This window comes from Myotis daubentonii, chromosome 18 (genome assembly GCF_963259705.1).
Source record: "Myotis daubentonii chromosome 18, mMyoDau2.1, whole genome shotgun sequence".
NCBI lineage: Eukaryota > Metazoa > Chordata > Mammalia > Chiroptera > Vespertilionidae > Myotis > Myotis daubentonii.
Window position 1 is genome coordinate 39,581,427 of NC_081857.1, and position 17,379 is coordinate 39,598,805.

The 17,379-nt window shown below is 54.3% G+C and overlaps 1 protein-coding gene across 3 annotated transcripts in view; it reads right to left on the reverse strand.

The window, feature by feature from the left end:
* Positions 1-1,316: 1,316 nt before the first annotated feature.
* NTNG1 (netrin G1) overlaps positions 1,317-17,379 on the reverse strand; it is a 225,747-nt gene continuing 209,684 nt past the window's right edge. For all 3 annotated transcript variants that reach the window (XM_059673414.1, XM_059673411.1, XM_059673413.1), the window contains one exon: positions 1,317-3,009. In XM_059673414.1, coding sequence (XP_059529397.1) covers positions 2,753-3,009 — 257 coding nt within the window. In that variant the 3' untranslated portion in view covers positions 1,317-2,752. The remainder of the gene's footprint in view (positions 3,010-17,379) is intronic.

A 17,379-nucleotide genomic window follows, 5' to 3' on the forward strand; every position in this document is an offset into this window, starting at 1 on the left:
GAGGCCCGTCTGCTTTCTCCCAACCTGTAACTTTTAAAATTTTTATACATTTTTAATGATTTCAGAGAGGAAGGAAGGGAGAGGAACATCAATGATGAGAGACAATCATTGATCTGCTGCCTCCTGCACGCCCCCTACTGGGGAATTGAGCCTACAACCCAGGAATGCCAGAAAGCAGACAAAACCCACTGAGATGGGGTTCCTCAGGGAGCACCCCCTTTAGACTCTAAAGTTTAGAGGAATCTGAGGATCCAGAGGAAAAAGAGCATTTCATTTCACATTGGCTCTATACCCCAACGTGAATTTTTATTAAAAGCAGATCACATCGCTGCAGGAAATTCAGAAAGCTGTATCTCAGTACACGGGCCGCAAGCTATTCCTCACCCCGTAGATCGTAGAGCCTCCTAGAGATAAGATGCAGATGGAGCGATGCCGATCAGGCCTTCATTAAGTTTTAGAATTAGCTCGCGGCCTCCCCGATACCCGGATGTGCAGACTCGCCCCTGAGCCTCGTGACAAAGCCACGAGCGGGTGATGACCAAGTGCGCCGTGGCCGGAAATAGAGGGGCTGCCTGTGGTTCGTGCTAATAAACTCCAAGGCGCCTTCCACTCCAATGTTCCCCCGGGAGACCCGCCTCATCATGAGCAGCCTCCGAGCCTGGGAGCTACTGGCCGTTCGGGAGGGTTCTCGGCTGAGCCTGATCTAGAATTTGCTGCTGATGCTTCTCATGTAAATTGCCAGTTTCTGACTGGCCACGCTGGCTCTAATTCATGTCCATCTTCCCTTACTCTCACATCCAGAGAGACTGTGGGTTTGAATAACCAACATTCAATCGACTCAGACGTGGGTGACAGGCAGGGCGGGCATTACCTGTTTACCTTTGATGGCCTTTTTCGAATTGGCTTTTTCTGGGAACAAAACCAATAAGACACACTGTTCCCTCATCTGGTGTAATTTATCAGATGATTCCCTCAACCCCTTGGTGCCCACCCTCCTCCCCCCTCGTAAAACTGCGACACTGGGAGTGGGGGACCCGGGGTCAGGGACTCAGAGAGCAGGCTTCCACCCAACACTGTCTTAGCTCATCGGGCGACCAGGTCATGGAGGACTTCACTGTCCTGAAGTCTCTGGCCGGGGCTGATGCTGTCTCTGAGGGCAGTGGAGGCGGCCCGCCACATGGGTAACCTGGAGTGGCACCCACGCTGGTCCCCCGCTGGGAACCTCCGCCTTTGCCCCCGCCCACCTCCCCTCGCTGTCTCGCCCGGTAATTGGCCTAATCAAAGGCAGAAACAAGAACTGATCACACCCTGGGCGGTACTTGAAACAAACTTTATTCTCAGGCCCAGCAGTCATGTCTACTCGCTGCTGGATGGTTGATAGTTCTTCTAGAGAGTTTGAATATATCCCAAGTCCAACTGCGAACACTCCACTCCCTGCCACTTCCCTGGGTCCCCAGGTTGCCCCCACGACACTCCCTGTAAACACTGTGCTTGGAAAGATACATCCATCAGCATCCCTCCCTGGAGTCGCGTGGTCACATCGGTCGGTGAAAATAGCATGGCTGAAAAATAAAAGTCTCTTCGTACTCTGCCAGCAGGCTTTGGCATAAGCTTGGCAATCGCTTAGATTTATTTACTCTTTCCTGTTATCGTCTTCCCCAAGCGGAAACAGTCTCGGGTTTTGCAGAAGGTGTCCAGGCTAGCGCACACCCTCCGCCGGCCCGGGCACTACACCCGCCGGCTGAGCGTGATCGGTCCACCACGGAGACGGCAGCAAAGCGAGGGTGACACTGCTCGGGGCTGCGCCCGGCCTCCCAAGAAAGCGCAGTACGTAGGCAGGAACTGGTTACTCGTTAACTCTTCCCGGGTTAAAGCAAACAAGAAAACGGAATGTCCTTTGGTGGAATCTTATTACACTCGTTCTATATGTAAACGGATATGCTGGGACGCCGGCGCGCTCGTTGCCCTTACAGAGAAACCGCACAACAGAACGGGAGAGGACAGCACAGCGCCAGCCCGCGCTGCGTCGGACGGGGGAAACGCGAACAGATTGTCTGGTAACACAAATCGGCAAGAATACAAAAAATCTACGTAGTACAGTATTTCAAGAAAAATAACTTCATTTGAATACAAAAGGATAGATACACTTTCTCCTTCCCCGACGGCCGCCCTTGGACAGCGGGGCGCCCCGGCACGCGGCCCCGGGAGGCCCGCCGAGCGCAGGAGGGGCTGTTGCACAGGTGCGTTTACTGACATCAGACAAGAAACCTTCCAACCAACGAGGGTGACAGCAACGTCCGTGAAGCACGGGTGGGAGGGGGCTCGGGGCCGCGGCGGGCCACGCGGCCGATGCCCGGCCAGCAAAGACCGCTCCGCGTGGTGGGGCCAGGCGCGCTGGGCGCAGTGGTGCTGGGCGCACGGCGGGAGCGCACACGCCCCTGCCGGTCGGTTCGGTTCGTTGGATCGTTGGTGCGGTCTTTCCTGCGCGGAGGGGCCGTCCCAGCCTGTCCCACGGGCGCTTCGCTCTGCAGCGACGCCACCGCCGCTGCCCGCTCCCGAGTCAGGAACGACCAGAGTTGACTCGGAGGCGCTGTCCACGGCTGAGAAATATGGCTTCGTTCAGTCGGGCCTCCCGGGGCGGGCGCTGCGTGGGCGCGGGGTCTGAGTGTGGTTCTGGGTCGGGAGCGAATGCTGGGGCGGGCGGCGGCGGCGGCTTCCCCGGTCCCGGGCCGGCTGGTGGCTGCGGCGCCGCCTAGACGGCGAGCAGCGCGGCGGTCGGGGTCGGGGTCGCCGGTGGCAGCAGCGGCAGCAGCGGCAGCAGCAGCAGCAGCGCCGCGTGGCCGCGCGGGGGCGCCCCCTGGCCCGAGCGCGCCCCGCAGCCGCCGGTCTCCTCGCAGCGCCGCTTCTCGCACAGGACGCCGGTGTAGGCGGCGGGGCACAGGCAGCGCGCGTGGTTGTGGCAGGTGCCGCCGTTCTGGCAGTGCAGCAGCTCGTTGTCGCAGACGTTGGCTGCAGGGCGAGGGGGGAGGGGGGAGGGGGAGAAGCAGAATCAGTGTCAGTGCATCGGGTACATCATGTTTGCAGCTTTAAAAAAATCGCAATTGATGGACCGATCTCGCGCTCCCCCGTCCCACTCCCCCCCCCCCCCCCCCCCCCCCCCGCCGCACACGAAGCACGTGACTCCAATTTCCAAACACTAGTTTGCTGCCTCTCCTCCCTCCCCCGCATCCCATCGGTTCTTTTCCTATGGATTTCTGGTGCAATCTGGGACGGTATCCTTGTCCATGTCGGGCTATCCAGAGCGAGGTAGCATCGTACTCCTGGTCTCTCAGGGGACCCGCGGTGGCCTCCCCGGCTCTTGAAGGACAAGTGCCTCATGCAAGAAGGCGGGGCTTTAAGGGCAGATGATGCTAATTAGAATGCAAAGCGGGGCGGCTAAGTGACCAGGAACCTCTAAGGAGGTGACATTCTCCCTGCAGGCGATCCCCAGGCCACATGCATGCGCACAGAAGCCAAGGGAAGGGGCTGGGTGGGCCGGGCGCAGGCAGGCGGCATGCGCAGGCAGGGGAGGCCAGGTGGGGCGGGAGAAAGCTGTTTCATGGAGAGGTGTGAGGCAGAGCAGTCACTCCTGCCCGTGGCAGCCGATGGTGGCATTTATCCTCTTGTAAACTGGGGACCTGGAGGCCAAGGTTGCCTTGGTTTCCGGGGGCCGTAAGAAGTGCAACCGTGAAACCCTGATTAGCAAAGATGTCACTATGTTCATCGATGGATCGCCTCTGTTTGACAATTCGAGACCAGCAATGCCAGAGACGGAAGTCCATTGGAGGTCCCTGCCACGTGACTTTCAATCTCTAATAATTTCTTATTTCTTCGGCATTCTGGGTATTCTCGTTCAGGCCACGTGTTTCTTATTCTTTTAGATAATCAAGGTTTCACTGATTTAGCGGGATGTTCACTAGAACCGGGGGAAATTAAGACAGCAACACAGAGGACAAGCGCCAAGAACACTTCCAGCAACATATGCTGTGGGAGCACTTCATCTGCAGAAACTCTGGGATGGGCGTGGGGGCAGAGCAGAAAAAGGCGTTTTTTTTATAAATTGTAACATTTTCCGTTTTAAAAAAAATGCCAGGGGTACCATGTGAATTACACACACACACACACACACACACACACGCACACGCACACTCAATATCAACTGAAAAGTGTGTAAAAAAGATAACCCCACCTCCCAAGTACTAGTCAACAGAGAATGCTGCCTGGCCATTACTCCTGGTCAGTGGTCACATCACCTTGCAAAGATGCTTCTTACGGACACGTGAATGCTCTGTGTGCAAGTGAGCCGAGAGGAACGGTTGCTGGATGCTCTCAAGGTTCATCACGACGTGGCCCACACAGGCCCCGTGTTACCACCGCCCACCCCTCCTAGGCCACCACCTGGCGACGCTTGCGTGAGGCATTGGTGTCATTGTCCACTGTGCTCGCGCTTGCTGCCTGCAAGTGATGCAGGCGACGTCTACTGCCCACTGAGCTCTTCCGCTCCAAGTCTGGATAGACAAGGGGGTGTTCTGGCTCCACAAGAAATGGCCGAGGAGTGTGCAAGCGACCTCTCATGGGGTGGCGTGGACCTCGTGAGGGTCACACCCAAAGGACAGCATTTTCTGAGTCATGGTTAGAGCGGTCGTCACAAGGCCCAGGATACCAGTAGCTAGAGATGAGATCAGGGTCAGATGAGATCAGGGCCAAAGCCTTCGCTTTTTTTTTTTTTTTTTTGGTGGTTGTTAATTTGGAGAGCCTGCATGGGTTTTCGGGATTTGGTTTTGTTTACACTTCAGGAAATATCTGTTTCATTGGGGAAACGTGGAATAAACAGATCCCAATAGCTGTTTCCATTTCAAGGTAAAGATTCTCAACAGCTTTGTCCCAGGCAGCGGATGGCTGAATGGGACACTTCCTCTCACTGTGGCCTGGGAGCTAGGGAGATATCTGTCCCATCAATATCAATAATTGCTTGCCTTGAATAATCGAGAAGAAATCAATAGTTAATTAAATATCACGCCCCCCCTTAAAAAAAGAAAAAGCGATTTTGCTGCTTCTTGGGCCTGAATGTAGTTCAGCTGCTGAAGAGAAGTATCTTTTCTTAAGAAGGTGGTGGTTAAAATTCAGTGCTTTTCCTATGTTTACATAATCTACTGATTGATGTTGATCATTGTGAGAAATTTCATAAACATACGAGGAACAGATGTAACCGCATGGAGTGGGGGGGGGGAGAATATGTTTTCTGTAAGAGAGACACAGGGGGGAAAAAAGAGACGTAGAATATGTTTCCTTCCTTTAGAATTCACTGTCAGACATACTGCATTTGGTCTCTTGATTGGGCTGTTCTTCCAACAAAGACAGAACCTGATTATCCGCACAGCACACTCCGTTGGGATCGTGTGCTAGGAACACATCTAAACCTACCGACAGGTCTCACCTGCGAGTCATAAGCTTATGCTGCATCTCTGTGTCACTCGGAATCAAATCATGGCGCTTAATGAAGAAACTAGGTGGTTAACATCTCTCCTTGAGCTCTACGCCAGCACTGGAAACCTTGTACTGAACACCACAAAGCAAGCAAAGAAATCTAAAGCTCTGCTCTTGAGGCGTTCGAGTCTGGTTGGGAAGATAAAATATATATGAGAAAGGATCTCATGTTAATTTCATTAAACGACCCTTATCGATTCTGTCCGGCTCAACCCGCGTATCTGCCATGTGCCGTGTGCCGGGCACCCTGCCAGGCTTTACAGCTGCTGCCCTACCTGCCCTAAAGGGGCTCACCGTTTGGCAGAAAACAAACAAATGAGTGTAAACAGAAATGATTATAATACTATATATATATATAGACTCTAAAGGAAGTATTTGCAAACTGCAGGGGACCTCAGATGCTGGTGTGACTAATGATTTGGGGAGATTAGAGAAGAGGAAAGAAAGGAGATTGTGTTTGCATAGAGGCATGAACCAGGCAGCTGTGGGTGGAAAGAGCATCATGGATGGGAAATGAGAAGTAAAGGCACAGAGACGGAACAGCTGTCTCTCAATTCTAAACCCACCCACCCCTGCGGAGGTCCAGGCTGGAACCCTGCAAGCTGTCTCCTGGCTCCCACCACAGGGGGCGCTGGAGGGGCAGGGAGGGAAGAGGGAGGAAGATTTCCCTTTTCCTGAGTCAGGGCTCTTCCCAACAGGACCCATCACCCCAGCAGCGGCCCCTCCTCCCCACCGACCCCAGCATTGGATGTCAGGGCTCAGCGTGTTCAGAACCTCTTCATGTCCCCCTTAGAGGTTCCCACCCCAACCCACGGCCTCCCTGCCCTAGAGGTTGAGCTCCCGCTGCCAGGCCCCTGCCCAGCCTGTGGGAGGCACCAGCAGCAGCCGGGCGTCGCCCCTCCTTGGGCCTGCAGGTCCCGGGCTGTGGGGCCTCCTCCAGACTTTCTGCTTCTCAGAACCCGTCCTCTTTCCTGTCACCCTCTGCCCTAGCGTGGGCTGCTTCCTGCTGCCAGTCACTATCTTGGAGGGACTTCGCTGTCTCCTCCTGTTTAAATCCTAAGACACCTGTTTGACCTTCCCTGCCTTCTCTCTGCTAAAATACCTACTGTGGTTTCAGCGGGGCCTGGGGGAGCCACGTGCCACGAGTGAGTGAGTGAGTGATGAGTGGGCTGGTGTGGCTGCAAAGACGGTGGAGACTGGGAAGGTAAGCCGTGGCCCGGGTGAAGGTTCTGGGTAGCTCGCCACAGAGTCCAGGTGATGGGCAGTGCGGGCGGGCGGAGACCTGTGAGCAGGGCCGTGTTTGAAAGGGGGAGAAGGTGAGGCGAGACAAGCAAGGTCAGGCTGGAGGCCAGGAGCCCTGATACCTCCATAGAACGGCCGGGGCTGAGTTAGAGCAACCGGAGCAGAGAAGGGACAGGTCTGGAGGCGGGTCATTTGAAACGGGGAGGAGAGATTCTGAGGTTCCCGCTTTGGTATTTGGACGCGTCACCGTTTAATTGATGAAGAAACGAAGATGGGAGGCAGAGTGTGGTAAGGGAAGAAAGCGAACCTTCCTTTGGGGGAAGATCTCTGGACCCGGAGGGCGTCGCGTCTTGTTCTTAGCGGGATCAGCTGGTTAACGGCCCGGGAGATACCGATTTGGAGCAGGGCCGAGGGAGGTCGTGGTTACCAGGGGTGAAGCTGCGGGAATAGAAGACCTGATCCTGGTGGAACAGAGGTGACGTAGACATGAAGGCGGCAGGTAGAACACCGAAGAACAGCAGTGTTTAAGCCAGAGGAAGAGAAGCAACGGTGCTGAAGGATGCTGAGAGGAAAAGATGTTAACAAAATGCAGTGAGGGGCGCAGCCGGTGTGGCTCAGTGGTTGAGTGTCAACCTATATAAGTCAGGAGGTCAAGGTTTGATTCCTGGTCAGGGTGCATGCCTGGGTTGCTGGTTCGATCCCCAGTGGAGGGCATGCGGGAGGTGGCTGATAGATAATTCTCTCTCATCATTGATGTTTCTGTCTTTCCCTCTACCCTCCTCTCTGAAATCAATAAAAATATGTTTTAAAAAAATGCAGCGAGGGATTGAAATGGACCACAGAAGGCCTCCTGCTGCACTTGACTGTGTCTGGGAATAAATTGATGGACCGGAAGGGGCTGAGAGGAAGGGCCCTGTGAGTCGGGTGAGGGGAATATGCAAATGAGCATGGCATGTTCTCGGCTGAATCTGACAGCAGGGGTTCTGGAATAATTAGGAGGAGGACTGGAGAACCTGGAGGCATGACCATCGAATGGAGGTCTTTGGTTGTCCGTCAAGTAGTGCTTTTCCACGGAGGGTGACTGTGCCTCCCAGGGGGCACTGGGCAATGTCTGGAGACATCTGTTTGGTTGTCACGACCCCGGGAAGGGCATGCGAGTGGGTAGAGGCCAGAGAGGCTACTGAATATCTTGCAACACCCAGGACCGCCCAGCAGAAAGGACCGCCCCTCTGTTAACGTCACAGATAAGATGAGGAAAGCCTGGCGCAGGCTGTCAGCCACAGCCACGAAGGACCGCTGTCCGTGCGGAGAGTGGGGAGAGGAGAATGGAGACGCCTTGGCGACTCGAGATCAGAGACAGCGAGTTTTCGGGTGCAGAGCCACGGGGATTCGGGGTGACCGGAAGCACTAGATGTTGGAATGAAGGAGCTGGGTCATCTTCCTGGGGGTGCAAACACAGGAAGACTGAGATCAAAGACAGACCCTTGAGTACCGCCCACAAGGAATTGAAGGGCACGTGGAACCAACACCATCCTCGTGGAATCTGTTCTACTTGGCGCCGGTAGGAAGGGGACCACCAGAGGGTGAGGGTAGCTCAGGAACTCTGCCGCCGGAAGCTGAGGGTTAGGGTAGCAGTAGGTCTAGAACCCAGGTCTCCAGGAAGGAGGAAGGCGGCTGCCCAGCGCTGTGCTCCGTGCTCCTCGAGGCGATGGAAGTCAATCTGCAGATCCGCTGTCGATTCTCAGTGGTACTGGCCGCTGCGCTGCTTCCTGTCACTGGACTGTGACACAGTGAGGTCTTTGCGAGTGGCAGTGTCACACCTTCTAGAGTCCCACCACCTCCTGGCCGCGCTCCAAATACAGATCAGCCCAGACACCAACTCTGGCCCCGGGCAGCGAAGGTGCGGGTCAGGAATGGTGAACGCGCCGTTCCCCTTCCTCTATATGTAGAAGACACAGCGACTTGGCCACGGCACTGCCACACCGACCTTCACAGTCCCTCTCAACACAAGGTTCGGGCATCTACCACCAGCGGGTAGGACCGGCACCGGGATAAACACTCAATCCTGGCATCACCTCCATGTCATCTTGTGTGTAGATGCGGATGGAACATCTACTGGGAAGGATTTCTGTCCAACGTGCACCTAGCAGCAGGCCTCTGCACGGGTGCCTGTCTGTGTGCACCTGCCTCACACTGAGCGCTCTGCATGCATTCTGTGACGTGTGGACATGAAGCATGTCCTGCTCCTCTCCTCACAGCCTGGAGGGTGCCATCTCAGTAAATGCAGAGGGTTCACTTTCAAAGCCCTCTGCAGCACTCAGACTGGTCCCGGAGGCACACTGCCGTGTGCCGGGCACAATGAATCCTTGTATGATGATACAATAGGAGTCCTCGACAGGCAAAGCTAATAGTGCTTCGACCATAGCCTGACTATTCCAAAGGACCATTTTACCTGTGATAAAAAGAGCTCATTTATGGTGTGTCCAAGACGCCCCCTAGAAGCTGCACCCCTGATGGGAGGGGTGCTCTCAGATGGAGTGGCTGGGATGACCTTGGCCTCTGCTGGATGGTGGTAGTATTCCTGTGGGGCCCAAACTCCGATGAAGGGTGTGGTCCTGATGGAAGGGCTCGGTTGGCCACGTGCTGTGAGAGCTCTGATCACAGCAGCGGTCACCCAGCGCAGCAGCAGGTAAACCTCCCCCCACATCACCTCCCATGTGAGTCTCAGAAAACGCTCAGAATTTTCACAGTGAAAGGACAGGAGCAAGGATCATCTCTTCCTCCCTCTTTCACATCTTTTTTTAAAAAAAATATATTTTTATTGATTTCAGAGAGGAAGAGAGAGGGAGAGAGAGAAACATCAATGACGAGAATCATGGATCAGCTGTCTCCTGCACGCCCCACACTGGGGACTGAGCTTGCAACCTGGGCATGTGCCCTTGACTGGGCTCAAACCTGGGACGCAGGCCGATGCTCTATCCACTGAGGCAAACCGGCTAGGGCCACATCTTCTTGCTTTTCCTGTAGCTTGGACGATGAGAGTCACGGGGCTGTAGCTGCATTACTCAGTTCTTTAACTTGATTTGGGTGGGTTTCTTGATTGCCGTACCCATTTCCTCTTGCCTGACCTCAATCTATTGTCACAACGTGAATGAGGAGACTTTGATGCGTTTTCCCTCCACCAGGCCTTTCTGGAAGGTATAGAAAAGCAGACCGAGGGAGGGGTCGCCTGTGCTCAGAGGGCACGGCAGGACTTCGTTATCGCTGCCTGTCTTCTTCTTTCCCTCTGTGACCTGCAGGGCCACTGATTCCCGTTATGGCCGATGCTCCATTACATCGCCCCGAGCCCGCTTTCTTTTCCTTTTCCGTGTGGGTCTTGTTCTAAGCCGTACATCTCGGCCGCCTTGCCAGGGAGCCGTCTGCTTGAGCAATGCTGGGGCTGTATTTATAGACTTGAAAGTTTCTCTTTCCGGCTTTGTCTCCCGCGCTTCAAGGAACTGATGCGATGCGTTACCATGACAGCCTTCCTTGATGGTCGTATTAATACAGTGACCTCCACCTCCAGCACCTGAAACAGGCCCAGGACTGCCGCGGGAACCATGTTCCAAATTGTTCCCGTCCTTTTCAAAGCTGCGGCAGAGAATGAATAACCCCCGCCACGCAGGCTAATAACAAAGGCGCCAGCGCAGCGCTGGGTCCTGATTGAGGCGTTTGAGGGAGCGCGGCCGCGAGATAAAGAGCTGGGCCGATGACCCACTTACTCAGCCGTGGCGGCTGTTTTACTAAGTTGAGAGATGGGAGATAGAACACTGAGCCCACAGGTGAGCTCCTGCGGACTGGAAGAAACTTCACAGAGCCTCGTCTAACGGCCTGGTGGGGGGATTTTAGGTACACGACGTGCATGTCCCTGTCTTTTCTCACCAATGTCGGGCCATGCCTGGTGGTGATGTGGTGGGTGCGGTGGAAAAACAGCCGAGCCCGGCCGGCGTGGCTCAGTGGTTGAGCATTGACCTACGAGCCAGGAGGTCCCACTTCAATTCCCGGGCAGGCTGATCCCTGGCTGGAGGAGGCCAAGGGACTTGGTTATACTGATTTCGATCTTTTTAAATGACACCCTGTCCAAACCACCTAGAACAAATGTCCAGTCCTCCGATGCTCCCAACAGGTCCATAAAAGGAACTGTTAACTCGAGAAAATGCAAGTGTCTTGCACTGAGATGCTAAGTCATTTGGGTAAGAAATGAATCCTGTGGCCACCTTTTGCCATATTTCAGTATTTGTGTTATTAACTAACATATTTCCAGTTCAAGGACCCATTATCCTACAGCCTACAAACATGATCTCAGGAAAAGCATGATCCCTCAGCACTCCAGGGCCCCGGTCACGGGACTCCCTGCCTCGCAAAGACGCAGAGCCTCAGGCGGCCCTGGAGCCAGCACGGCCTCTGGGCTGCGGGGCCTGCAGCCGAGCCCACGCTGTTCACTGGTGCGAAGTGAGGGAAGCTTTTACCTGCGAACATCCAGCCACAGCGGCGACCGTGATCGGTCTCCCGCCGCCTTCCCAGCCGAGAGGCCCACAGTCAGATTTCACTTAAAGAAAACATGTCACCTGCCACTTGAGTTTGTGGGCGACTCATACCGGCCCGCGTGGACACGTCGGCACCACCCGTGACCACTCATTGTGGTTCTGTCCTGAGTATTCCCGTTGTCCCTGGCACTGAACAGATGCCCAGTCAACACGAAGCAAGTACATACAGGTTGTCTTTTGTTCTCCGTTGCTTTCTGGGGGGAGGATAGATATCTCTTGTGAGTAGACAGATGATGGATGGACAGACAGACATGGCACAGATGGGTAGAAAGCGCGTAGGTTGGAGCAGAAAGTGAAAGTGCCTGAGGAAGAAGGAGAGAACTGGACCATGAATTCACATGTGTGGGTTTGATTTATTGTTGTGTTGGGTTTTCTTCGTTGTCGTTTTTTTGAGACAGAATGTTTTTGAGGACTTTGTAAAGCTAAAATGTTAATTTGAGGTTCCTGCTTGTTGAGTTCTAACCCAATGTCTCCTTAGAGACTTCATCTTTCCTCTGTGGACTTGGCAGGAGCATCCTAAACATGGACTAAGCCCTCTTAGGATTTTTAAATGGCAGGGACACTTAAGTATGAAGAATAGCTACTAAAATCTCACAACAGTCACTTTTCTCAATGGTTCTGTCCCCCTCCTCCCCGCTCCCCCCGCTCTGGGATTGCTGTAATTCACTCTTGTCTGCTGTGGTCTTGCGGTCCCCATAACCACCTCCTGACAATGCCAAGGCAAGTCTTGGGAGGCAATTTTATGTCAGAATGAAACAACACCGTTTCCGTGGCAATGCCAATGCCAAGGCAAAACGCCTTGGTGTCGCTACATTCAAGGCGAGGACCACAGCATTACGGAGTCACAAGCATGTGCAACACGATGACAGGAGGCCTGTAGGGAGGCTGAGCTCCGAGGGCAAATGACCGCTAATTTTCAAAAACGCCACTGGCTACCGGGGGCCAGATGTGTAAGGGATCTAAAGTATATTGGCGAAGTTAGGGAAGGACAGAGGGGGCACAGGTCATCAGCGTACCTTCTCAATCAGGTCAGCGATGACCATTGCAACTCACGCTGTCCTTTCCCATCGATAAATTCCCGAGCCACTCAAAATACGGAGGGCGAAGTGCAGTATCTCCTTGCTGTTCATTGTGGAGTTGACCAGGAGTCTGCGGTCTGGTGCAGGCAGCTCTCACCTGTTCACTCAGGCACATTCCTTTGTGCTGCTGCTGTTGTTGGTTATCACTCTTCCTGCTTGTCACAGCTACCCACGGTGTTTACATGCGCGAGTGTAACAGTTAGCTAGCCTATGGCCGCCTGGCTTTAACTAGACAGAGCCAGGCCGCTGCCTCACAGATCACAGAGAGACAGGATTCGCGGGTAGGGGTGGAAGGTGATACCCTGCTGATGCTGAGAGGAAGAGACACACAATTCAAAGGATGTTAAGTTGAAGGTTAGGCTCTTACTTCAAACTCAAATAGCGAAGCTTTCACCCTGTTGGAACTAATTGCCTTCCTATTTCCAATATAGTCATGAGAGGCCTTTTTTGTTAGTTTAGGAAGAAGGTATATAATTTCAAAATAATCCCAAGTCTCCCAGAATCCATCAAAATGAAAATGTGTCTGAAATGAATACATTGCACTTGGTAATCTTCAGGGTTACTAAAGGTTACTAGTGTTAAGAATGGTTAAGAACTATAATTTAATACGGTGGTCGCCAACCTTTCGGGCCTCACGGACCACCAGTGGTGGAGGTGACTCCTAAGGACATTGTCGGGGTCCTTCCACCGGCCAGGGAGCAAACCGTTTGAAAAATCTGGCCAAACACAAGTACAGTTCAATTCTTGACAGTGTTCCCATGAGATCGGTGATCCAGTCCCTAGTACCGCCTTCCTCTCGCGCACATGCTTGCGCCACGCTGCTTGCTCTGAACTGGCCCGGCTCCCTCCTGCCCTTGACTTGGCTGGAGGTGTCTCCTCTGGAATACTCATCCTCCAGAACTTTCCCAGTGGGGTGACCCCGCCAATGGTGGCGGACTGCTGGTGGGGTGGCTCTATCCACGGTGGCTGACTGCCGGTGGGGTGGCTCTATCCACGGTGGGGGACTGCCGGTGGGGTGGCTCTATCCACGGTGGCTGACTGCTGGTGGGGTGGCTCTATCCACGGTGGCTGACTGCTGGTGGGGTGGCTCTATCCACGGTGGTGGACTGCCGGTGGGGTGGCTCTATCCACGGTGGGGGACTGCCAGTGGGGTGTCTCTGCCCACGACAGGCAAGTTCCTTTGTCTCCCATCGCCCTCTGACCAGCCTGTGAGCCGGACAGCAGGTCTCCGTGCCTCTTCTTGGCACCACGTGCTCGGTTCTCAGTACCCAGAACGGCGCCTGGCCCCGACTTGACGCGCAGCACCTGTTTCTGGAATAAATGAAGCACCCTTCCTCATGGGCCCGACGGTGGCGGGGTACTAGGTTCTGTGGCCCCCTCCTGGCTGGGTGGGTTTTCATTGTCCTCTATCCCAGGGTTAGATCAACTCTCCTGACCGTTGGGGCTTAAAGACGCGATGGTGCCCGCCGGCGTGGCTCAGTGGTTGAGAGTTGACCTATGAACCAGGAGGTCACGGTTCGATTCCCAATTAGGGCACATGCCCGGGTTTGGGGCTTGATCCCCTGGGGGTAAGGAGTGGGGGGGGGGAAGGGTGTGTGCAGGAGGCAGCTGATCAACAATCCTTTCTCATCATTGATCTTTCTCTCCTCTCTCTCTCTCTCTCTCTCTTCTCCCCTCCCTTCCTCTCTCCCCCCCCCTTCATCTCTGAAATCAATTAAAAAAATACATATGTAAAGACGGGATGGTGACTATAGGGCACAGTTAGTGGCTGGGCATTGGGCTGCAGACCCCCAGAGCTAAACGTCCCGGGAGGGAGACATGTCTGCAGGGTTGGTCAGTGCAGCTTTGCCCGGGGAATACCAGGCACTTGGCAACCAGCAGAAAGTCTCCCTCGGAGACCAGCCCGCTCCTCGGACGGAGGGACAGTTGCCAGCAGCGGTTCCACCGCTGGGCCGCCTCCTAATGTCCAGTTGGCAGAAAAGGGGAAGCGGAAGGAGGAGCCACTGTCCCCCAAAGAGCCCGTCAGATGCTGCAGCCATTTTCCCACGGAACTCTCCCCCCGCCCCCCTGCCCCCCGCCCCCCGGCCCTGCAGACGCTGGGAATAGAAATATTCCTGAGTCGGTATGAGACCGCGGCCATAGAGAGAAACATTTCCTTTTTTCTTTCTCTTTTTTGTGAATCCTCAGCTGAGGATAATTTCCCATTGACTTCTAGGGAGAGTGGAAGAGAGAGGGAAAGACAGAGAAACATCGATGTGAGAGAAACACATCGATTGGTTGCCTCCCAAACGTGCCCCGACCAGAGCCAGGGCTGGGGAGGAGCCTGCAACCAAGGTACCTGCCCTTGACGGGAATTGAACCTGGGACCCTTCGGTCCACAGGCTGACGCTCTATGCACTGAGCCAAACGTTGGGTTTCTTTGTGAGATGTAATTGCCACAGTTATTCCGATGGTAAAATCTGGCTGCCTGACCAGATGCTGTCAGCTCAGGCTTTTGGGGGTGTGAAGGGGCAGGGGAGCCCGTCACCCAGAGGGGCCACTGAGGCCGGAGGGCACACTCAGGGGGACCCTCAGCTGTCACAGTGCAGGGGCCGCCCCGCGGCGGCATTCGGGCATCAGCCAGCGTGAGGAGGCGCAGGGAGCGGCCATGCCCGGTTCTGACATGGTCTCCGCTTACAGCTGTGCTTTGCGGCTTTTCTCTCCCAACAAATGGAGTTGTTTCCTCATCTCGATGTTCTCAAGGACAGAAAAGAGCAAAGAATACCATTGCGGGGGCGGGGGACCCGCCAAGACTGTACTTGAACTGTCTGTTGCTCTGCGTTCCCTCCCGGGGCCTCTGACCAGCTGGGGAGTGGGGGACAGGGCGGGGGGGGGGGGGAGGGGGAGGCTGGTCTGTGATTGAAAATCGCCCCCTGGTGAACCCACCAGCCAGGCCTTCGCTCAGGGCACACCCGCTGGGCTGCGTGTGAAATGCTTTTCTCAGCCTCCAATGCAGGGCCGGGCGCGGCTCCTCTGTGCCGGGTTCTGGGTTAAAGCGCTGCATTCGGATGATGCTCTAACCGACTCGCCCGTGGCTTTCTGCCGGCCTCGCTGCCCAATGGATTTGGGGTCAGGAGGAAGGAGGGAAGGAGGTGGGGGCTCAGGCCTCTCCCCGCCTGTAAGGAGCCCTCACTCTTGATTGCGAATAATTCCAAAGGACCCGCCTGCATAGGAATAACCTCACCTTGGAAATGCAGGGTTTTTCCCTGTGACTTCTTCTCCACGCCTGCCTTGCTCTGCCCAGGCGCACCCCCCCCCCCCATCAGGCCGACATCTATGTACACGGGGGGCGGGGAGGGGGGTACTTTCCAAGCCGCTCTAGCCGCAGTGCATGCAGAGGGTGGAAAGTACGCGTGCTATTTTGAGGCAGAATGAATGGCATAACCCGGAGCCGGAGGCCTCAAGGCCTCGGTGGGAGGAAAACAAAACCCCATATCACAGCACCTGGGTTTCCCCGAGGTCGCAGGAATAGAGTCGTCTGAGGTTTAAGATCAGGCCGCATGAATTCGGTTCCTCTCTTTCTCTCTCTCCTCTTGAACATGTTCATAAGTCTTTGCAAAGTTGCCAAAGGAAAAAAAGCAATGAACCGCTCTCATTTCTTTTTCTCTTTGATACATTCCAGGTAATCATAAACAGTGTGAACCAAAGCTATATAAAAATCCAATACCCACTTTTTTTTTTTTTTTTGCAGAGGGGAAAAGAGATGGATAAGAGTAAATAGAACACATCCTATGCATGGAAAGTGACTTTAAAACAGCAATTCCTCCAACTCCCTAACTCTTTGGATGATGCCTTCTGAGATTTAGGGCGTAGAACAAATGCAGGCAGACATTGCATGATGTTCTTCACGAGGGAACAGCACGGGCAGCTTGAAAAGGAAGGTCTGGCCCACAGTCAGGGTTCCACGGGGGGGGGGGGGGGGGAACTATAGGAATTGGAAGCGTTGGGCCACCCGTTGTCGGCTGCAACGCTGTCCCGCACGGCCCCTGGGTGGACGCTGGTAACTGCAGTGACGGGAACGGTAAGACATTCGTTCCACACTCCCGCTTGTTTCTCCGGGTGATTCAAGTTCTAAAAGGCCACCGGGCTGTTCTCTTCAGTAACTGTTTCGTGGAGACGGTTAACATGTGAATTAACTGAGTTCGCGGGCCTTCCCGACGGAAGCTGGGAGCACGGTGCTCATTTCGGCCCGAGTAGCAAATGATAACTATTTTTTAAAGCCAGATGGTGGGGGGTGAAGGCGGTGACCTCCGTAACGGCCAATGTAACGACCTACTTTTTTGTCCCTGAAATGGAAGCTTCATTGAAAATAATTTGGTCTCTCGGTTTATTTATGGCAAAAAGCGCTTTTCACCTTTTGAACTTAAGGACCGCTGGCCGCACAGGGTGGCTGGAGGGCTGCTGCGATGGCCTGACGGCTCCAGAGAGGCCAGCGTGACATTTCAAAGGACGCAGGCTGCTTCCCTGGGCAGGTCCTGCTTTTAGAGGACTGGCCCTGGACGGGGACAGCAGTGGAACTCTGTCACCCCGTTAATCTGACAGATGGGCAGTGAAGGGATTTTAAGCCACCTTTCTGTTGTGTGTGTTTTTTATTGACATTAGCCGTGTGGTGGAGAACATGCCCGAACTTTCAGGTGAGAGCACGTCGGAACGGAATGTGTCCGCACCTGGACTATCAGAGCACACGAGGTTCACCTTTAATGGGAAACGGAGTCTTTTCCTCGAATATTATGGATAAAAAAGACCATCGCAAGGATGGGTTAATTTTCTATTATCTCTAACTAAGGAGTCTGGGATATAGAAATAAAAAAGCGTCCTTACACTACTCATAACACAAAACGCCGAGGAATGAACATTCTGTTTCTTAGATATTCCGGCAAAGTATGAGCGTCATCACTTTCTGATAC